This window comes from Gopherus flavomarginatus, chromosome 10, assembly GCF_025201925.1.
Source record: "Gopherus flavomarginatus isolate rGopFla2 chromosome 10, rGopFla2.mat.asm, whole genome shotgun sequence".
Taxonomy (NCBI): Eukaryota; Metazoa; Chordata; order Testudines; family Testudinidae; genus Gopherus; species Gopherus flavomarginatus.
Genome location: NC_066626.1, coordinates 26241597 through 26264854, shown reverse-complemented (window position 1 = coordinate 26264854; position 23258 = coordinate 26241597). Strand labels below are relative to the sequence as shown.

General features: G+C 44.5%; 1 protein-coding gene and 1 long non-coding RNA gene across 2 annotated transcripts in view; one reads left to right on the top strand and one right to left on the bottom strand.

Annotated features, from left to right (window-relative positions):
- The window catches only part of STK17B (serine/threonine kinase 17b), a 31870-nt gene extending 22765 nt beyond the window's left edge, over positions 1-9105 (bottom strand). Inside the window, exons 1-2 of the mRNA XM_050969529.1 lie at positions 8975-9105; positions 2441-2607 (exon numbers count right to left, since the gene is read on the bottom strand). Coding sequence (XP_050825486.1) covers positions 2441-2562 — 122 coding nt within the window. The 5' untranslated portion in view covers positions 2563-2607; positions 8975-9105. The remainder of the gene's footprint in view (positions 1-2440; positions 2608-8974) is intronic.
- LOC127058985 (uncharacterized) lies at positions 8393-14515 on the top strand. Its single transcript, XR_007776519.1, has 2 exons — positions 8393-8622; positions 10969-14515. It is a non-coding gene; the product is annotated as an uncharacterized LOC127058985 (long non-coding RNA).
- Positions 14516-23258: the final 8743 nt, after the last annotated feature.

The window sequence follows — 23258 nt, the reverse complement described above, 5'->3', positions numbered from 1 at the left end:
TGGAGAAGAGGCAGGGCTGGGGCAGGGATTTGGGGAAGGGGGTGAAATAGGGGCAGGGAGGGGGCGGAGACTTTGGGGAAAGGGTTGGAAGGGAAGATGTTGTTAGCTGGATCAGCAAAACATACCCCATCTCTGGTCCTGCTGCTGCAAGCTCCCCTACACATGCTCTGGGGAGGAGGGCAGGCAGGCAGGCTGGCTCTTGGAGCTGCTATTTAAGGCACTGTTTACAGTCACTCTCGCTCTGGGGGTGGGGATGTCTGCTGCGTGAATTTCAATGAGCCATTTCCACAGTTCTCTGAAGTTTTCCCAAGTCAAACTGCCCAAGCTTGACAAACAGCCTTGCTGCTCCTCGCACCAGATCAAGCCATTGAGCCTGCTCTTCCTGCAACCCCAATCCTTCCCTCCAGCTATACCGCAACTCACACCAACCCTTAGCCAGCCCCTTCGCCACTCTTCAAATCTCCCCTCCCTCATGGGAGGGCCAAACACACCACCATTGAAATCCTCTCCATTGATCTCATGTGCAGTGTGAAACACTGGGGGAGAAGAGAACCGGGAAAGCAGCAGCCGGTCACTGGAAAAGGTCCTTGTCCTTTAACACTGGGAGGGAGGGAAGGGGAAGGCAAATCAGAGAAATATCGGGGTGAGGGGAGAGAACAAGGATCTTGGATCTTCCAGTTTACAAAAGCCAAGCCTTTTCCTCGCGCCTCCCACTCTCAACAATGCCTGGGTGGGAAAGAAATCCCCAGTCCTCCTAGGGGATGCGGATGCTTCAACACAGGTGCTGACTGCTGAGTAAATTCGCTCAATAGAGGCCTACAATTCCCAGCATGCTCTCTACTCCACCTTGCACTGAGATGCTGCCTTAGAGATGGAGTAAGGCATGCTGTGAGTAGTTCGTTAAGAGTGTCAACGTAGTTTCTATGAATAGTTACTTTTAAAAGTTCTTGCCATTATGTTGATAGACTGTTAGTGTAGAAGATCATCATCAGTGTTACTGACCACATAAGGAATAGTTATAGGTGTTTATATTTTATTAAAACCCCTCTCCGCATTAGAGTTTTTAAAAAGTTAATATATTGACTTTTAATAGCATCCTATATTATTCTCCATTTTTTACTATACTTTTGTATGGTTGTATGAAAAAGTTTCAGTGATGTGTCCCTCAGGCCAATGTACTAGTCCTCATGTGGCCCTCATGGTGATTTGAGTTCGAGATCTCTGATCTACATGAATGTACTGTCACATTTGACATGTGAGGTAGGAACATTTTTCTAAAGACTTCCTGCTGAATATGCCATTTCTTCATTGTCCTTCTGTTAACACCTTCGTCACGTGTGCCGAATAGTGCAGCCTTCTCCATCTCTCATCTCCCCACTCCAAGCTGTCTAAAACATGACTACTGGGATCACACTCTTCCTCTGCTCCAAGCATATCACCCCATCCTTGGAATCCCTTCATTGGCTATGTGGCCCTTATCATAAATTCAAGCACTTCCTCACCTACAAAACCACACATTCTACATCTCCATTCTTAACTCCTCCTTTCATCTCCTTCCTCCACTTGGCTTTGTGCCTCCTACCATGCTGCTCCCAAACCTTAGAGCAGATCAAGCTGTCTTTCTTCAAGCAATCACACCAGTGCTTCCCCCAAATGTGAGCAAAGACTAGCAGGGGGAGGATGGAAAAAGAGGGCAAACAGGCCTCTTGCTTTGTTCTCCAGATTTTCAAATTGCATTTAAAAGAGTAAATCTCTAGATAATGGGATTACAAAAAAACCTTTGAAAATATGATCAGACTAACCGGTGAGCTATGTTTGTCTGAGATTCCAGTATTTTACTAATACATAGAATGTATAAAAGGAGAAGTAGTATCGTACAGTGAAGAGCTAGACGGTCTACTTCAAGTGACTGTCCATTTTGGGTAGCCCTTTAACACCACAAAATGGTAGGGTTGAAGGTGGAACTTAGCTTTCAAATGTTTAGGAAATGATGTCTTTCACCTTTCCTTATAATTACTCCTCACACTATCCATCTTTTGAAATTTTTCCATGTCTTATTTAGATTATAACCTCTTCAGCATATTTCTGAAGCATGTGTATGTAAGAAAAAAATCATGACCCCGATACACATGTAGAGGAGATCCTGTGTACACAAATCTACACACATGCGTGTGGAAAGGACTGGCAAGCCATCTACACGGCATCTTCCCCTAGATACCACATAGACCTTTCCATTTGTCTGGGAATATTAACAGAGGAAGAAATGCTTTTCATTTCCTCCGCATGCTCCACCTTCTGGAGTCTACTAGAAAAGATAACACAGGCTGGGGTTATATTACTCTTTCAACAAATACCCCTCTGCAGCTGGGATTTCTTTTCCATGTGAAGTTACACCTCTTACCCCCACCCCCAAACCATCACATAAATAGGATGTTCTTACCTTCCTAGTTCTTTAGGTTCAAGCATGTAAAAATTGTAAAAATTATCCATCTTGATTTGTGTCTGAAGAGATGTGGACAACAAGCCTAAAAGGCTTTTGCTTTCTGACTTTCTCCTGGACATAATTAACACGAGGTCTTCTCTCCTCTGCTGGTTATCTATTTTCACCTGTCAAAACAATATGTATTTAAACATGACCAATACTACAAAAATCCCACTGCTACACAGCAGGAAGAGTCATCTAATAAAGCCATGTCATCAAAAAACAGCTATTTTAACACCTTTGGTTTTTCATCTCTCTTAAAAAGAATGAATAGAGATAGCAATAAGAATAAGGATTGCTTATGAACGGAAGTCAATGGATAACAGGCTGAGCTATGGCCATATAAAAACCACATGACATTTCTTAACATAACATCTAAAAGAGCTTCCCTGTTCTTACCATGTCTATCAAAATTGCAAAGAACATAGGAGAGCAGAGGAATATTTTGTATAAGAATTTCATAAAAATAAGTTATTGTTAAGAGTTGCGGTATTCCTTTAATATACAACATTAAATCAGTGAATAAATCAGCACACCTTCTCCAAACTTATGAGTTACTAGCTATGTTCTTATAATTAGGTGAGGCCATTTAGAACGTACTGATGTGCATGTATTATCTCAGCTCTGTTACCTGGGTAATATGCTGCTACACAAGTTTAGTAAGATACACCATGCAACATTATCTCCATTAGCTGCCTATAAAACAGCAGATTATAACCCAGTACTGCACTTTTCATAACCTGTGTTTGTGTAGGCCATAGCTATATTCAAAGTCATCTCTTTGGGCCTTGTCCTGCACTTCCATACTATGTGCCTTAGAAACCTCACCATGGTGGTACCTCTCAGTCATGTCAACACTCAGTGGGGAATTTCTTATTAAAATCCCTCAGATTAAGAAGAGTGATACCATGGTTTGGAAGGCTGGAACCAAGAGTCTTCATGCTACTCTGGAGGATCTCTGATCCATTCCCTGGGAGGGGAAAGGTAAGGAAAGGTATCAGGCTGACTGTGGCTCAATTCTAGGTCAAAGCATAGACTGAGAGGGCTTCCAGTGGTGAGAGCAATGGCTTGATTAAGCAAATAGCTCAAAGGATGAGACATTTCCTGGAAAACCAGTAGGTGTTCAGGAGGAAGTTCAAACTTCTCTGGTGAGATTTATGTTACTAGGACAATGGGTTTATCCATTTTCTTTCCTGGAAAAGGAGAAGAAAAAACCAACTGCCACCCACACTATTTGTTCTTTCCTTTAAAAAAAACAAACAAACAAAAAAAAAGTACTACATATCCAGTGCTGCACAAGGGGCAGATTCAGATGAGGCTGTTCCAGTGGCTTGATGCAATGAACCTGAGCCATCACAGTAACTATGGTTCCAGTAAGAATCAATGGCTCTAAAGCAGCAGCAAGCAATTTAAAATGAGGTTTCAGGCATTGAACTGATGGCCTTGAATCTGGGGCAGGGTATGGTTCCATAATATGGCCCTGGACCTTAATGTCACCCTTTGCTGTAGCTCTGATTTCTGGATAGGATTGCTTTTGCAGTTCAATATGAAAATCTAGGAGTGCCAGAACATTAAGGATATGCTCTCAAGGACTGGCTCTTTCATCTGACACATGTGAGGCCAAGCTTTTATGCTCTGCCACAGCCGATCTCCGCCAATTCACAGTGACCACCACCTTAGACTCCTAGGCTTGGGGCAAATCTAACAGTTCTGGAACCTTGCCAGACTTTTTAACCTGGGGGTCAGAGCTGAGGCTGGTCTTCCAGCACTTACATAGACCTGTATTTCAGACCTGGAAAGTTTTAACCACTGATGGTTCCTACAACAGCATAGGTTGGAAGAGATTCTAATGCTCCTTTCTGGTCTCAGAGTCAAAAGTGTTCCATATGAAACAACAAGAAACTAGATGACCTTCCTCCACACCAATACAAGCAGGCCAGATGATGCATGTGCGCATCCAAAGCCGAAAGAAACAGCAAGGCAAGAGGCACATCTCAAACTCTGGTTTCTTTGTCTCCAGTCCCAATGTATAAGAAACAAGCACTCATGCCAGGGTACTAATAGCCTTAGACAAAAAACAAAAAAACAACAAGAAATACAGAGAGCTAGCTAAGTAAAACCTAGCTAAACTAAGACAGACATCACTGGGAACACTCCATTCTGACAAACCTGAGTCCATGAACCTGGTACGGTTTCTGGCCTCTTTGCTACTGCAGCTGGAAGAGACTGAGGCAGCCAGCGCTCAACCCATTCCCTTTTGTGTAGCCCATCCTTCAAACTGCCCTTCCTAAATTTTAAAGACAAACATCCAGCCTATTTCAGGGGAAAATATGTTCTAAACCATGCAAAGCAGTGTAAATGCATGCAATAAAAGTCTCTGACATAATCTGAGGAGTTATTGCAAACAAGTTTCTATGTTACTCTGAATATCTTAAAGTTTGGTTTTTAACAGCTGAAACAAAAATTTAAGTTGAACATGTAAATCCTGATACTGCAATCAAGTCTGCACAGGCTGACCCTTGCACCTGAGGGGAATACCAAGAAAGGCAAAAGGGGTCAGCCACATGGATCCAATTGCAGTAGTCAGGCCTCACTTTGAATTCAGAAGTCTTTTATATAGACATCAAGGTTATTGAAATGAGGGCATCTGAGATATTCAGGCTGCACTAAAAGAATAAGTCTCTCAATTACTCACTGCTTGTTGAAGGATACACAGTTATGCCAAAGGCATAGAACAGCAAGTAGTGATCTTGCATCACGCTTACCATACTGTATGAAAGATCTGAACAGAACAGAGTTACTTAAGGACAATAGCAAAACAAACAAAAAAACAAGTAAAGTTAAAACATGATTTTGAACAGTTAAAAATGTAAATCAATAGAAATTTATAGAACTATTTTTTAAAGTTCAGTAGTATCCAGTGGTGTCTTGAAGGGGTCTGCCTTGAGTCCAGTACACCATTTGATATTTTCATTAGGACTCAGATAATGGGGTGGAGAATATGCTTAAAAAAAAAAAAAAAAAAGTGTGTCTGGGAAGAGTTGCAAGCACTTTGATAAAAAGGATTAGAAATCAAAATGACCTTGACAAACTGGAGAATTATTCTGCAATCTACACGATGAAATTCAATGCAGATATGTGCAAAGTGCTACACTTAGAAAGGAAAAAAATCAAATGCATCGCTACAAAATTGAGAGTAACTGGCTAGGTGGTAGTATTGCTAAAAACAATTAGGGTAATAATGGCTCACAAACTGAATGTGAGCCAATAATGATGCAGCTGCAAAAAAAAGAAAAAGAAGAACTAACATCCTGGGGTGTATTAACTGAAGTGTCATGTGTAAAGCACAGAAGGTAATTGTCCTGCTCTGTTCAGTACTGTAGAGGCCTCAGCTTGAATACTGTGTCTTGTTATGGGCACCACACTTTAAGAAAGATGTGAACAGACTGGAGAGAGTCCAGAGGAGAGCAACAAAGAGATAAAAACTTTAGAAAACCTGACCTATGAGGAAAGGTTAAAAAAAATTGGGAATGTTTTAGTCTTGATAAAAGACTGAGCGGGTAGCCTGCCAGTCTTAAAGTGTGTTAAGGGCTGTTATAAAAAGGACAGTCAGCTGTTCTCAGTGTCCACTAAAGGTAATAAAAAAGCAATGGGCTTAATCTACAGCAAGGAAGATTTAGGTTACATATGAGGAAACTTTTTTTAACTAACTATCAGGATAGCTTAGTACTGGAATAGGTAACTAAATGAGGTTGTGGAATCCCCATCACTGGGAGTTTTTAAGAACATATTAGACAAACACCTATCAGGGATGATCTCAGCACATTTGGTTCTGCTTCAATGAGGAGGGCTGGACTAGATAACCTCTGTAGGTCCCTTCCAGCCTTACATTTCTATGAATAGATGATTAAACAACTTCAGTGTCAGCAGTTTATCTTCCAATTTCGGGATGGAGAAGGGAAAAAACAAAAGAAATATCGTATCTTCATCTCCTTCAAACTAGTTATCGTTCATATCTAACACATTCACACCAATAGTGTGAAATCACCAGTTCTCTGAAATTATACATTCATAATGGAACTATACCTCTACCCTGATATAACACGACTATGATATAACATGAATTCGGATATAACATGGTAGAGCAGTGCTCCGGGACTGCGCACTCCAGTGGATCAAAACAAGTTCGATATAACGCAGTTTCACCTATAACACGGTAAGTTTTTTTGGCTCCTGAGGACAGCGTTATATCGAGGTAGAGGTGTACTTTGATTCATATTTATTGGCTATAAGAAATAACACTAGTTAAATCTAACTTGTGGACTCTTCAAAGAAGTCTGTGTCATGGTTTAAAAGTTGACACATTTTTTAATTAAAATATAAAGGGAACACAATTTAGGCCAAACACAACATATTAAAAGACAACTTCAAAAGTGTTATGTTATAAACAAGTCTTTATTTACCCATTTTAGTAATAGCAACTTAGATTATGAAAAAGAAATAATATTGAGAATCCAATTTGTCACTAACTTATACTGGGTTTAACTTTAATAGACCAAATGGAGCAAACCGTAGTTTCACTTTTAGGTGCTTAGTACTACATTGGTTTGGTTTCAAACTTGCAGTGTGAATTTTTTCACTAGAATTTTATAGACTGTAGAGACATATCTATAGTTTTGTGAATATATTTAGGATTAAATACTTTTTAAAAAGTTAAATTGTGCCAACTTTGGCATTCCTTTTACACTGTTATGGCCAGATAACAAATGCAGCTTTTCCAAAAATAACAGTTACTTGAGAATATGAAGGGGAAAAAAGCACACCATTGTTTATGTAAGACTAAAAACATATTGTGCTCTGCTCCTGAAGAGCCAGTGGGCAAACACAAACTAAATTTAAAAAGGAAGCCACAGAATAATGCCAAATATCATCACATGATATTGGTACAAGAAAACAGATGCCACACGATGGCCCAAATCTGCATGTGTAGGTGTGTGCAATCACAAATGTCATGGAAGTGTAGGACCTCAATAGGTCATCTTGTCCAGTCCTCTGCACTCAAGGCAGGATAAATATGCAATGTGTTCACAGCATCAGGTTCCCTACTTTTTTAAATTCCAATGAAAACAAAGGCAGTTACGTAACGAAAATTTCTAATTCATATATATTTAATGTCTTCAAAAAGAAAAACTGAGTAACAAAACATTAGAAAACAAAGGTTCAAGCATTTCATTTTTTTTTTGCTACAGTATTAGACATATTTCAAGCATGAGTTGTGGGCACAGGTAAAAAAACTGAGAAAAAACAATAAAGTGTCATTTATCCAACTAAAACTAATGAAAGGAGTTAAAAAAAAAGGCAAAAAAAAAAAAGCTATATCCAGAGCTAAGAAGCTGCAGTTTCAGCAGAGAAGAACCCAGGCATTTGTGAACTACATCAGGACAGCATATGAAATGGTATGTCTAGAATTAGAAGAGGGTGTCGGAGTGCATTCTCAAGGGAGTAAGAAGTCTGACCCACAACGCCCATAGCCTTAAAATGATGTCCAGAACTCACACAGGCAAGGGCTTCTCTTGCTGCGGTGGAGGACTAGGGAATTTCGGTTACAGAAAGCTTCACAGATGGTAAAGCCATTAACCCTGCCTCACACCAAGCTCCATCCTCTGCTAAGTTTTGTTTTACCCTTTATTTTAGGTCTGTCTGTGCTGCCCACTTCACGTGCCAGTAACGAAGTTAAACACACAGGAGTATTCCTGGCTGGAAAGGACGGAACTAAGGATACAAGAACTCCTCCAATTTTCACAAAAAGAACAGGAGAACTTGTGGCACCTTAGAGACTAACACATTTATTTCAGCATAAGCTTTCTGGGCTACAGCTCACTCCTTCGGATGCACAGAATGGAACACGCAGACAGGAAGTTACTCTGGGCAACCTCTCTCAAATACCGAACATTAAGAGTGCTTAACCCCTGACCGCCCCTCCTCTTACCTAGGTCTGAAGCCGCCAGCGGCTCAGCACTCCCCAGCCTGGACAACGGCCTAGCAGGAGAGACACCAAGCCCGGAGCTCGGCCCCAGGGAGATTCTTCCTTCGGGCCGCCTCTCCGAGCCCGCTGCGGGCCCGGGGCACGTCGCACGCAGGTGGGCACTGAGGGGGCAGCGCGCGCAGGAGAACGGCCCGCCCGGCTGCCCTCGGCTAAGGAGCCCCCCTGCCGGTCACGGAGCCTGCGGCGAGACTCCCAGCCCCCCAGCGCGGCGAGCGTTGTGCCGCCGGTTGCTGGGGCGGGTGCCACCCCCCGGCAGGGTGACAGGGCGGGGCGCCACTCGCCCCAGGCTTAGCGACGCTCCGGCTGTTCCTTACCCGGCGGGGGCTCCCCCAGCCGCAGGAGGAAGGTGCCACCTTCGCCGGTGGCTCTCGGGGGGATACCCCGGCCGGGGGCAGCACGGAGGCGCGTCCCACCCTCGCAGTGGCCAGGGTCTCCCGGGCACTTACCGCGAAGCTCCCCGCGCCTCACGCGTCCCCACAAACGGACGGCGCCGCCCTCGCGCTCAGCTCTGCCCGGCGCCTCGACCGCAGCCCCCACAGTTGGCGTTTGAAAAGCGCAACCCGGCAGCTGCGGCTGCAACGGCGCCGGCCCCACAGCCCCGCCCTCCGACCTAGCATAGAGCCAATCCGCGCCGGCTGTGGGCGGGGCCTTCCCTCACTGATTGACAGGAACTCCCTCGCATGGGGAAGGACACCGGCAGCCCCTCACTTTCGGAGACACGCGACGGGAAGCCCTAGGGGCAAGGGCGGGGGACAGAGGGAGGATGGGGAAATGGGGGCACGGGAGAGAGGTCGGAGCACACTAGGCCAAAGGGCCATTGCAGCACCGGCAGTGCAACAGTTTCGAATCAGCTCTGCCTCCCTGGCTGGGAGTTACTGGGCCCAGGCAAGCTGACCCACTGCTCACTAGGGGCCAGAGCCAGAGGTGATGCTGCCGCTGGTGTCACAACAGTCTTTGCTAGGACACAGGACCATGGTGTAACTAGGGCTGAGTGGGAGGAAAGGCGGGGCTAGGACTGGAAAAACCACCAGCAGCTTTGTGGAGGGAGGGGACTTGCCCGATCTTAAATCTTCCCGGTGGATCCTCTTTCTTCCACCCTTCCTTCACCACATTTCTATGTCCCCACCCCAGTTTTGCCCCCACCACAGATAGCTCCCACGTGCCGTCATACCAACTCACTGAGATTTACATTGTCATGTCATGTCATCTCTGACATTGGCCCTACACCTTCAGGGAAATATCAAACCCGCTCAGTAACTAATCAGGAAACAGAAAAATCAATAAAAAACTAGCTGCAAATGTAGCTTTATTAACCTGCAGTTTGCTGGCTGGGGAGACTATCCCAAGAAAGATAACACTACATCATGAGCCTCTCCATTTACACCCTCAGAGAAGAAATGAGCCACTTTAAAAACTGGAATTGTTTTTTAAGGAATTTAAGACTGAAGGGCAGTACCCCGAATTACTGTATATTGCTGTAGCTTCGTTGACTTAGTGCCTGTTGATTGGGTGCAAAGTCTTTTAAAACTTTATCCACCACTTTATTTCCCTACTCTCGTGGAGGGAAGTTGAAGACAGTGACTGCTATACATTCTTTCCTTTTACTTATTTACCTTTTTTATTGGTTACACGTGTGCAAATGCAATAGCTGAGGGCCACATTCCCAAAGCTTCTGGAGATAAGGCAGAAGAACTGGTAACTCCTCCCCACCATACTTGCTATGTGTATAGTACTAGATTGGGGTAGGCAACCTGTGGCATGCGTGCCAAAGGTGGCAGGCGAGCTGATTTTCAGTGTCACTCACACTGCCCAGGTCCTGGTCATTGGTCCTGGGGGCTCCGCTGCTGGCCTGGGGTACCGGCCGCCAGCCCCCTGCCAGCTTGGGTTCCAGCTGCCGGCCCCGCTCAGCCGGCTGCCAGCCCTGGGTCCCAGCCACCAGTCCCGGGGATAACGCTGCCGGCTTATGGTACTAGCCACTGGCTCCCTGCCAACTGGGGTTCCGGCCGCCGGCCCCACTCTGCCAGCTGCTGGCCCCGGGTCCGGGCCACCAGTCTGGGGGACTCTGGTGCTGGCCTGGGGTCCCGGCCACCAACTTGGGGCTCTGCAGCCGCTCCCAGCTGTGGCCCACTGGCCCCAGCCTGGGGCAGTGAGGGGCGCAGACAGTGGCAAGAGGGGGCACACCTCAGCACCCCCACCTCAAAAATTGTTCCAGTGCCACTGTGCTGGGATATTTTTAAGTCCTGATTTGCTGCTTACATTACTATCACACCACGTGGAACACTGCACTGTGTTTGACGTTGAGATTAGAATGTACATGCAAGAACTGGAATCAGAATATTCTGACAGATTTCAAGATTTCCAGCGATTTGGCCCTATGCTTTCTTTTCTAATTAAACCTGAAAAGTTCAATGAAAGTGACTTGGATTTGTCTGTATTTCAGTAGCTGGGTGTTGAAGATTTTGAAATGCAGCTCATTCAGTTAAAAAGCTCAGAAATTTGGGCATCAAAGTTTGGAGATCTGTGGAGTGCACTTGAAGTTGCCAAGAGAGATCATGGGGCCTCTATTCTGACCTGCTGGATGTCCCTGCCAGTGAAATTTAACTGTTTGAAGAAAATTGTGTTTGCAATGCTTTCAACATTGGATCCACATACCTGTGTGAACAGTTTTTTTTCACACATAACATCTGTCCTCTGTCCCTCTCAGAGCCAGTTAACAACTGATCACTCAGAAGCCTGTGTGCAGCTTAAAGTATCCAAATATGTGCCAGACATTGGAAAACTCAGCAAGGAAAAGCAAGGGCAAGGATCACACTAAACTGAAAAGATCCGCATTTTAATTTAATTTTAAATGAAGCTTCTTAAACATTTAAAAAACCTTATTTACTTTACATACAACAATAGTTTAGTTATATATTATGTACTTATAGAAAGAGACCTTCTAAAAATGTTAAAATGTATTACAGGCACGCAAAACCTTAAATTAGAGTGAATAAATGAAGACTCAACACACCACTTCTGAAAGGTTACAACCCCTGTACTAGATCTACTAAAGTACTCTTCCCATACAGAGGGATTACCCTGAGGCGGCTATTCGAACAGTAATACAGATTCACATGTGTGAAGAAGAGGAAGATCTTCTATTCTTTCTTACTGGACAAGAGGAGATTGATGAAGCCTGTAAGAGGATAAAGCGTGAAATTGATGATTGATATTTACTTCATGCATATGTATCATATATTCCCTTGTGAGTTAATCATTTTTAATCTTAACATTGAATTAGGTTTAACAATATGTACACAAATGGTAGCTTTGGAGTCCTAGAACTTGGAAAGAATAAAAAATGACAATGTTATGGAGGAAATATTAGGTGAAGACCACTAGAGGATGCCAAAAAGTGCATAGCACACCAGTTGAAGGTCATATCTTTTGAATTATGGAAGGTCAAGTCTAGGCAAAATCATTCAGTATTGTGGACTGGAAATGTTCTTACCTGATCATTTCCTTTCTGCAAGCAGTGTCTCCCAGAATTCTGCAGCATATGGACTATTCCCCTCCTGTTTCAGATTCCAGAGGCAATTCAAAGCTGTATCACAGTCTGTGCTAGCCACACCCCCTTCTCCAGCCTGCTGCCAGATGATGAATGCCAAAGCTGTGTAAAAATTGATAGAAAATAATTAGTAACAATAATTCCAATGCTAACCAAGTAACTACGTACAGCAAGTCCTTGTTTATATGGTAACTATCCAAATAGTTGGAGAGCTCTCCAGGGTGGGTAGAACTGTGGAAGATGCTGATAGCAGAAAGGAAATTATTGGGTAAGAAATTTTTCATTCTGCAACCTAACACCTTCCACAATTCTGCTACATGTGGGAAGTAACAAGCAGTAGACAGTAATGGGGAGGGATAAGAGAACAAACAAAGAAAATAAACCCTTCAGGACTGCTCAGATGGCAAGGTTATTACTGGACCACCACCTGCAGTACCCTCCTGCCAAAGCAGGCCTCAGGAAGACAAAAAATCCACTTAATAGCATCTGATTAAGGTGTTAATTGATGTCCAGGTTGCTGCTCTGCAGTGATGCTCTTTCGGCCCCTGAGGTTGCCATGGGATTTTGTGAAATGCACCTTGATTCCTTCTGGAACAGCCACACTGGATGCCTTCTGGAACTCAAGGACACAGTCCGATCCATCTGGCCAGGGTTAACTTGGGTTACTTTAAGGCCCTGACACCTTGAGTGAAAGGAAACAAACTCCCTATGGATTCTGTGTGCTTGATATAAATCTTTAGTGCTCATCTGACATTCAAGGTGTGCCATAGCTTCTCAGTTGGTTGCTGTGGCTTTGGACAGAATGAAGAGAGGAAAATCTCCTGCGAGGCATGGAAAGGATAATTTACTTTAGGCAACAACATTACTGGAGATCTTAGCAACACCTTGTCATCATGGAATGTGCAGTAAGGTTCCTGCATAGATAAGGCATCTAGTTCTGAAACTCGTCTGGTGGATGTGATGACGACCAAACCAGATTTTGATGGAGAGGTAAAAAGGTAATACAGATGTTAGAAGTTCAAAGGGATGGGTGGTTAGAGCTTTCAGCACCAGTGGTAGGTCCCACTTATGGAAGCTTGGTCTGACTGCTGGTCTGGCCAGTCTGTCCGCTCTGAGAAACCTGGACAGTTCAGGGTTCTTGACCAGGGAGTCCTAGGATCCTGCAAAACAGTATGCTACTAAAGGCTGATACCTAGTGTGCTATGGTGCTTGGCTGATGTCTTTTAATTACTCCTCCTTGAAGGAAGTCTAGAGTAACTGGATTTAGTCTGTGCTCTTGACATCAAGCACTGAATTTGGTCTAGATGAAATAACAGGCTTTTAGTATGGAAGCTCTCTTAGAAGACAGCAGAATCCCTATCATGTTGGAAGATAGGCCAAGCACAGCTAACACTTCCCTTCCAACAGTCAGGCTGCCAGATGAAAATGGTCTGGGTCCAGATAGATGAACGGTCCAGGTCCAGATAGGCAAATGGACGTCTGGCCTCACAGTAGCTGCAGTGGTGGTTTCAGCTTTGAGTTCTATGATATCAGAGAACCAGGGTCTCCTTGGCCAGTGCAGAGTTAGCACTATCACCCTTGCTTCTTCTCACCTTAACTTTTTGATTACTTTCTTTATGACAGGTAAGTGCAGGAAGGAATATAGCAAGCTTTGAGGCTATCTGTGTGACGGCATCTGTGCCCACAGACTTGGGGTCTGCAAGGTCTGATGAAGTATTTTGGTTGTTTTGCATTCTTGCAATTGGCAAACAGCTCTACTGAAGGAAGACAGTGTCTGTGGTTTAGGCACCATTCTGAGTTGTTGATATTGCAATGATTGAGCCAGTCTGCCTTTGGGTTCAGCTCCCCCTTGAAGTGGATCACCTTTAAGAAAGGAAGAGTCATTTTTGCCCACTCAGTTTTCTCCATTGCTTCTGCACATAGACATACTTTCCTTGTCCTTCCTTGGTTAAGGACATAAGACTGGCCATACTGAGTTAGATCAATGGTCCATCTAGCCCAGTATCCTGTCTTCCAACAGTGGCCAGTGCCAGGTGCTTCAGAGGGAATGAACATAACAGGGCAATTATAGTGTGATCCATCCCCTATCATCCACTCAAGGCATCTGGCAGTCAGTAGTTTAGGGACACTCAGAGCATGAGGTTGCATTCCTGACCATCTTGGCTAATAGCCATTGACGGACTTATCCTCCCTAAAAAAAATTTTTTAACCCAAATATACTTTTGGCCTTCACAACATCCCCAGCAGTGAGTTCCATAGGTTGACTGTGTGTTGTGTGAAGAAGCACTTCCTTATGTTTGCTTTAAATCTGCCTTCTATTAATTTCATTGGGTAACCCCTAGTTCTTGTGTTTATGTGAAGGGGTGATTTTACAGACCTTTATCATATCCATGGTCATCTCTTTTCTAAAATAAACAAACAGTCCAGTCTTTTTAACCTCTCCTCATATGGAAGCTATTTTATACCCTTATTTTTGTTGTCCTTCGTTGTATCTTTTCCAATTCTAATATCTTTTTTGAGATGGGGAGACCAGAACTGCAGGCAGTATTCAGGTTTGTATGTGCAACTGCTGCCATATTGACTGACTGGACCACAATGTGGCACTTGCACATGGCTCTAGAATCTCAGAAGAGCTAGTTTGACTGCTCTGAATACTTGTGGTTCCTTTCCCCCAGGGGTCCAGATACCCTGCACCCTCTGGGTCCCAGAGGTGCTCTCCATCCCTCAAGACTGGTATTGATGGTGAGAACCTGAAGGTCTAGAAGGTTTATGGAGAGATCCCTGTGGATGCTGCCCAGGACTGTCCACTGTCTCAGGGAGTCACTGACCTGGTTCGGGATCAGTACCTGATCTTGAATGTGCTCCAGGGAATGGTCCTATACTTTCAGAAGCAAAGCTTGGAGGCAGTGGAGGTCTGATCTCACCCATGGGGTGACCTCTGTGCATAAGACCAGAAGGCCCAGTAGTTGAAGGCACTAAGCTATGGTTGGGCTCCTGCACTTAACTAGCATGAATATCAGATCCCGAATCTTCTGGAATGTGTCAAGTGATGGATAGATCTGTGCTACTGATGTGTCTATCTCTACATCCAGGTGAATAATCCTTGTTGAGGAAATCAAGGAACTTTCCTTAGTGTTATCATGAATCGGTGCACTTGTAGAAGATTCAGAGTCTGGATCGTGGCACTGGGCGCTGTTGTCTGGCATAGGATTCTGATTAGGAAGTCACCCAGAAAGGGATACAGGTGAATACCTGGGATCCGAGTCTGGCTATGGTCACTACCAGCATGTTTGTAAATACCCAGTGGGCTAACGAGAGACTGAACGGCAGTGTTCAGTGCCGGTAGTAATCTATGTTGTAAGCAAATTTCAGAAACCTGCAGTAGCAGGAGTGCACTGGATTGTGGAGGTACACATCTGCAACATCCACTGAGATTAGGAAGTCCCCTTAAGACAGGGACGTCACTATCAAAGCTAGGTTCTCCAGCTGTAACTTTGTTTTCTTCATCCATTTAGTGAGTCTTTTGAGGTCAAGGATGACCCTGACTGCTCTGGTGCACCTCTAAACAATTACGAAGATGGAGTAAAACCCTACAAACAATATGCTGCGGGAACGCCTATCACTTCTCTGTCCAGGAGATGGGAGAACTTGTTCTGGACAAGTTTGCACATGGCAGGGTTGCTGGTGATGGGAGACTGGATGAAGAAGGGATGAGGTGGAGCCCTTACCTCATGGGAGTAGCCCTGATACATTATCCCTCACTGTCTGTGGTAGAAGCAAACCAGTCATCTGGAAAGTGGGAAATTATGGCTCCCAAGCTCAGATCTGGGCAGACTCGGCAGAGACACATTCACCCATTGTCATAATGAGCCCTTGGATGATGCAGGAGTATCTCTAGGTTTTCACTCCTCAATTCCAAAGTTTTCCCTTGATATATCTTTTCATCTTTCCTTTGGAACTTCTGCGAGTGTGTCTGTCTGACAATGGCTTTGTAATCCCTTTTTAAAGCTGTCATAACCTAGTCCCAGATTTGGACCTTAGCGTCCAAAATATGGGGGTTAGCATGAAAACCTCCAAGCTTAGTTAGCAGCTTGGACTGGTAAAGCTGCCACCACCCAAAAAATTAGAGTGTTTTGGGGCACTCTGGTCCCCCCAAACCTTCCCTGGGGACCCCAAGACCCAAATCCCTTGAGTCTCACAACAAAGGGAAATAAACCTTTTCCCTTCCCCACTCCAGGTGTTCCTGGAGAGATACACAGAAGCAAGCTCCGAGAATCTAAACAGAGGGATTTCACCCTCTCCGTTTCCAGCCTTGGAAAACAGAAGTACCGAGAGCTAATCTCTCTTCCCCCCTCACCCAGAGGGAATGCAAAGTCAGGCTAGTAAATCTAACACATACAGATTTCCCCCTGACTTCTTCCTCCCACCAATTCCCTGGTGAGCACAGACTCAATTCCCTGGATTTCCCCACTAAAGAAAAACTCCAACAGGTCTTAAAGAGAAAGCTTTATGTAAAAAGAAAAAAAATACATAAAAATGGTCTCTCTGTATTAAGGTGACAAATACAGGGTCAATTTCTTAAAAGAAATAAGAATAAACAGCCTTATTCAAAAAGAATACAATTTAACACATTCCAGCAACTACACACATGTAAATACAAAAAAAAAACATATAAATCACTATCTGATCTTTTGTACTTACAACTGGGAAACAGAAGATTAGAAAGGCAGGAGATAGAAAAATCCTTCCCATAGCTGAGAGGGAGTACAGGCAGAAGACAAAGAACTCAGACACAAACTTCCCTCCACCCAGATTTGAAAAAGTCTGGTTTCCTGATTGGTCCTCTGGTCAGGTGTTTCAGGTTACTTCTTTCCAGGTGTAAGAGACATTAACCCTTAGCTATCTGTTTATGACAAAAGCATTAAGTGGAGAGGGGAGACACAGTTTATGTTTGGGCACTATGTTTGGGCTATGTTCAGCCACTATCTTGTCCAATTTTTTTCCAAAGAGGAGAGATCTTGTTAATTTAGAGGAGCACAGGACTTGTTTGGAGTGAGTATCTACGTTCCATGGACAAAGTCATGTGTGTCTCCTGGCTAGTGATCTACAGTCTATGGCCCTGGCAAAAAAACCTCATAGCATCCATTGAAGCATCAGCCACAAATGCTGACGATAAGGAGGTTTTCTTATGTATAGGCTTAAAACTGGGTTAGTCTCTGCCCCTGAGGGCTTTAAGGTCCTCCAGTCATGTGGCTTGAACAAAGCACTTGGCTGCCAGAGATGCTCTGAGGGTGGCTAAGGAAGCACAAAGTCCCGTGTAAGGGTTACTTCAACCTTCCTATCCATTATGGGGGAAATATCCCCTTTGGAAGGAATAACCATATCCTTTTCTAGAAATGCCACAGCTGCATCAACCTTAGGCATATCTCTGATAGCATACTTTGGATTTTGCAGCTTGTAGAATCTGAGAACATATCTATTAACATGTTTACCCTTTTTAGGAAATTCCCACTTCTCCCTGATTACTTCCTCAAAGATGGGTGCAGGGGAATTGCTGCCTCAGGAGAGGTTTGGAAGGGAGGCATTTGCTCTGAGGCTTGGAGCTGGATTGGGGATACAACTTTTTCCCCATGGTTTCAAACTGCTAGAGGATGGTGGTGGAAAAATTCTTGTATTTTGTCTGTATCCTGCTCAGAATCAGAGTCTGATAGCTCTCCTTCCTCGGCAGAGGAGGATGTATCTTAGTCAGAGAGCAAATACCTTTTACTTTTTTTATACTTTTTCTTACTCTTTTTTATTAATGATTATTATTTCATACGTGGCCTAGAGACCTCAAGAAATTTCTCCCCTGTACACTCCCAGGTTGAGGGATGAAGAGTGTCAGAAATTCCTGACTCAAACTGGGAGGAAGGGAACTGACTGTGAGACCCGCTTCTCTCTTCAGAGCACTTAGGACCCATCTCAGGGCTTGTGGTGGTACCAGAAGCCCTACTAGGATTTTATTCTTGTGCTCCTGAGTTGCCACAAGATCTACTCCCAGGGCTGGCTGAATCCTTAGAGCAGAACAGGGAGAAGCTCTGTGTATTCTGGTCAGGCTTTTCTGTGGTAGAGTGCAGCTTCTTGGGAGGGATAAGAGTACCAACATACCTGTCTGACTCACAGGTCCATGCCTGGGCAGTACTAGAGTCAGCTGCGGAAAACAGGCAGGGCATGATTTGTCCTCTGTAGAGGCTGTTAAAGCTGCCCCACAGATGAAGCATATTTTAAGTTTAGCCCAATGCTTGTGTGCCTGTGTAACACCGACAGACCCCCTGTTGTTGGTGGGCAGAATTGAACCAGGGACCTCTGGAGCTTAGAACATGAGCCTTTACCTCATGAGCTACCTGTTAGCTAAGGCTGTGGAGCAGACTCATTAATTGCTCTCTAAGTGGTCTTGGTGCCACTAGATGGGACAGACCACCACACCCAAAAGGTGTGTGGATTATAGCTGCTCTGTCATCCCTGAAAGGGGCCAGAGGAGCTTGGCAGAGAAGTGCTGCAGCAGGGACTCTAGGTGACTTCAGCCATGTGCTGCTAAATACCTGGTCAAGGAGTAGAGGCGAAAACAAAAAAAGACTGCTTCCTACTGTCCTCAAAAGGGAAAAAAAGGTGGAGGAAAGATCAGGTGCAAAGACAAGTGCCACTGACCGATGCCACAGAGGTAAAAGATCTGCAGCAGGCTGGAGAATGGGGCATGGCTCGCACACGCTGTGCTACAGCTTTGAACTGCCTCCTGAAACTGTGGACAAGAGAGAAATAGCCCCTACACATAGGGTGACCAGATGTCCTGATTTTATAGGGACAGTCTCGATTTTTGGGTCTTTTTCTTATATAGGTTCCTATTACCCCCCACCCTTGTCTTGATTTTTCACATTTGCTATCTGGTCACCCTACCCACACAGCACAATTATGGGAGTTGCAGGGCTGCAGAAATGCACATTAATCTCTTGAGATACAGTAACTCCTCACTTAAAGTCATCCTGGTTAATGTTGTTTCGTTGTTACGTTGCTGATCAATTAGGGAACATGCTCATTTAAAGTTGTGCAATGCTCCCTTCTAACATCATTTGGCAGCTGCCTGCTTTGTCCACTGCTTGCAGGAAGAGCAGCCCGTTGCAGCTAGCTGGTGGGGGCTTGTAACCAGGGTGGAATGGCAGCCCCCTATCAGCTCCTCTCTCCTCTAAGTTCCCTGTGCTGCAGCCGCCCAGCAGGCTATCAAGGCATTTCAGCTGTCCCTCTCCGCACTGCTATGTGCTGCTCCTGCCCTCTGCTTTGGAGCTGCTTCCAGAGACTTCTGCTTGCTGTGCATGGGCAGGAGGGAGGGCTAATGTCAGGGTGTCCCCTGCCCCCCTGCTCCTGCACCCCGCTTGTCCCTTCTCCTTATCGAGCAGAGAGGGGAAACGGACGGAGAGAGACAAGGAGAGCTTGGGGCAGCAGCTGCTGTCTCAACTTCCTGATCCACTTAAAAAGACAATGCACTTAAGAGTGGGTCAGCTTACTTAAAGGGGTAGTGTGCATCTCTCTCTCCCACACAAAAGGTGTGTGCCTGTCTCTGTCTGCTATGCTGTCTCCCCTCCCTTGTGTTCGTGCTGCCCTGTGTGAGAGGCTACATTAATAACAATATGTTAACCCTTGAGGGCTCAGCCGAGTGCTAGTTCATCATTTAGCAGCAAGGCATTCTCTGGGAAATATCCCTCCCTCTTCCACCCTTTAACTTCACCACCTCAACCAAGTTTCAGGTACACTGTGTGTATATCTAGATAATATATAGTTTTTTGTCTAGTGAAAAAAATTTCCCTGGAACCTAACCCCCCCACATTTACATTAATTCTTATGGGGAAATTGGATTTGCTTAATGTTGTTTCGCTTAAAGTTGCATTTTTCAGGAACATAACTACAACATTAAGCAAGGAGTCACTGTATTGTATACAACACAGAAAACACATGCCTGCAACATTCTCTTCCTTGTCTAGTTGTAATGCAGTTTCTTGTCAGACAAGACATTCAACCCATAACTATCAGGTGGGGACAGGGCCTAACCATGTCAACACTAGTTGTATTAGATTATGGTTCTCTCACTGTGTTACAGGCTAAAGAAGCCATGTCACTGAAGAGTCATAGTCACAAGAATTACTCAGTGGTCTCTGACAATTTATTCTAGTGCTTGTATGAGTGAGCCCAGAACAATCTGCAGGACCTCATTGGAATAGCACTTGGATCTGCACATTTCGAAGAGTGAGAGAGCTATTACTTTGCATTTAGTAATCGTCACATCAGGAGATAACCACATAGGAAAGACCCAGATGAATAATAATTAAAAAAAAATTACGTGGTGACTATTCAGAGCTTTATAGCTCATTGCTGGGGAAGACTGAAATAAAAGTTGAAGATATAAAAGCTTCATTTTGGTTTCCAAGAGTTTTTCTGAGGACATACAGTGGCTCTAAGGGCTTTTTGAAACCAGTGGAATCTTTTAACAGTTCTAAAATGTCTGTGACTGATTTGATTGGTTGCCAAGTTGAGTTCCCTTTGTGAGGAGGCAATCTAAGCAGTTCTCTAGAATTTGCAGAATTATTTTTGTTCTCTCTTTGGTGTAAGAGCAATAACATTCATGTAATCTGAAATTTTAACTCCAGTGATAAATGGAGTTTTCATTTTTTTGCTGTAGTTTATTTTCAGCAGCTGACTATTATTGGAAACTTATTTGGCTAATGTTATTTTTTAATTAAAGCATGGGACTATAGAATGAAATGACAACCATCTACTCTGGGATAAATGATTGTTATATCAGAACTTAACAAATAAGGCAACAGAAGTAAAATGCATGATTTTGGTAAGGTGGAACCATTTCTGAAAAACGTAGAATGCGTTATATCACTTGGTTGTTTGAATGTACATTTTAAGAATCAGAGTCACATTTTACATCATAACTCACTCAGGACCATCCATCTAGATTTTAGAATTGTAAGTAATAGAAATTTTTCACTATTACAGTCTTAAATCTTTACTAGGTTCTTCTCATAGAGCTATTACCACCATCCTATGCACTTAGTTCATTATAAATAATTTCAAGTAGCTTTGACAAACAAAATAGAAATGTGCAAGGCATGGAGAGATCCATTTGGTTAGGAGTGCTCTCTGCACAGTATGAAAAGTAAACAGCATTCCAAACATACCAAATGGTCCACAAGATGAAAATTAAAAGATGGATGCAATTAAGAGACAGTAGGTTATTATAGAATGTGGTACCAAAAAAGTAAATAACAGTGCTAAACACACACTTAAAAAGCCAAGAGATATGGGAGTACTGTTGTAATATTTAATATTTATATCATGCCATGGAGGCATGCATGGCACTTTAGAGAAAAATATAATTGACAGGACTCTGCGCCAAGGACTTTATAATTTTAATTAGATATAAACAGAGGGTGGGGTAGGAGGAATGGGAGGATGAAGGTTACAATAATGCTGGATCATGAAATATGCTTATTGTTATCTATGCATCAGGTTAGTTCATTAAAAAAATAATATACTATGATAAAATCTAGGGTGGAGGTCTTGAATTGTCAGGTACTATCCTAACTGCCTGAATAGAAATTCTGCTTATCAAAAGCATCTTTACAGACTCCAGGGACCAGTACAGTCCCTCCATTCCTTCGTGTCCATGTCTTGTTCCTCCATTAAGCCCAGCCTGGTCAGGCCCCTGTGTATGATGTCCAGCCATCTAGTCGATGGTTGACCTCTAGGCCTTCTGATCTTATCATCTGTTTGTCTCTTACAATGTCCCCACTATCATAATATTTTCAATTGTAACCAGTCTTATACCCTTATGTCACATTCTAGTCTCCTTTTAACTTCTTCCCCCAGCTTTGTTTGGTGCAAGGTAGCATAGCTGGCTTGCCAGCACAACACATACTGGGCAGGGCCAGGGCCTGACTGACTGAAATGTGCTAATTCAATGTATCTCCAGTTGGAGTTTAAAGTTGCCTTCCTCTGGGATGACGCCCTACAATGTGGCCATCTCCACTATCACAGGGGCTGAATCTGGCCTTTGGATTCTGTAAGGTCGAGATGGGGGAATAAGTTCTAGTCAAGGGACTTCTCCCAGCTCCCAAAAACATCTGGGGTGTGTCAGAAGCACCCAGCTATTCTCAAATCCTAGGTTAAAGTAGAGAAATACTCTACTTAAGTGGGCAGTTACATTTTGCACCAGGACACCTGTGACGAAGTGGGGGGGAGGGTGTTCTGGATTTTTCCATGTTTTCCAAGGGGTTGCATGCAGAGGGAGTGGGACTCAGTGTCCCCGGGTGTTACTGGTTTAACAAGGTGAGGAGAGAGGGAGTTTGTTGTTACAGAGGACTTGAGGGAATGTGGGACCCCAGCCAATGGCCTGGAGGATGGATACTCCAGTGACCCATGACCTGGTGACCCAGATACCCAGCTCAGGAGTCACAGCTGGTTCTGGCCAGTGGGAGGACAATAGGCTGCAGAGAGAAGACCCCGGTGACCTGACCAGCCGGTTCCAGCCAGAGGAGGGCTGAGAGGAGAGGAGACCCAGGCCATCCTGTTGACTACCTGTTTATTACCCTGTTACCCTGTTTACCTGGAGAGAAGACAATGGACAGAGGTGGGGCTTGGGGCCAGGGATATTGGAGGCCCAGCTGGAGAGAGGGAGCAGGCACAGCCCACCTGGATGCAGACCGGGATGTGCTTTGCTGAGGGAGACCAGGCCTGAGGCCCTGGGAGTTTCCTGTGCTGTGTTCAACCCTCAATAAACCCTCCTGTTTTACGCTGGCTGAGAGTCGCTCTGGTCTAGAGAACAGAGTTGCATCAACCCCTTCGGGGGGTGAGGAGGCCCGGGGGGTCCAGAGCGAGTGGACTCACTGAGAGGGCCCACGGCGAGAAACAGGTCTGCTAAGGCTCAGAGAGGTGAGGCTCTAGGAAGTGGAGAGGCCTGACTCCGAGAGAGAGTGGACTCCAGAGAAGGGCTGTCGCAGTGAAAGGGGCACCCCCCACGGACTGCACGGGGCCAAGAGCGGGGACGACCTGTGAGTCCGTGACAACACCACAGCCACTACGTGATTGTCTGCTGGGGCTGCAAGTAGAGCACACTGCAGTAATCTATTCTGTAGATGACACGTTTA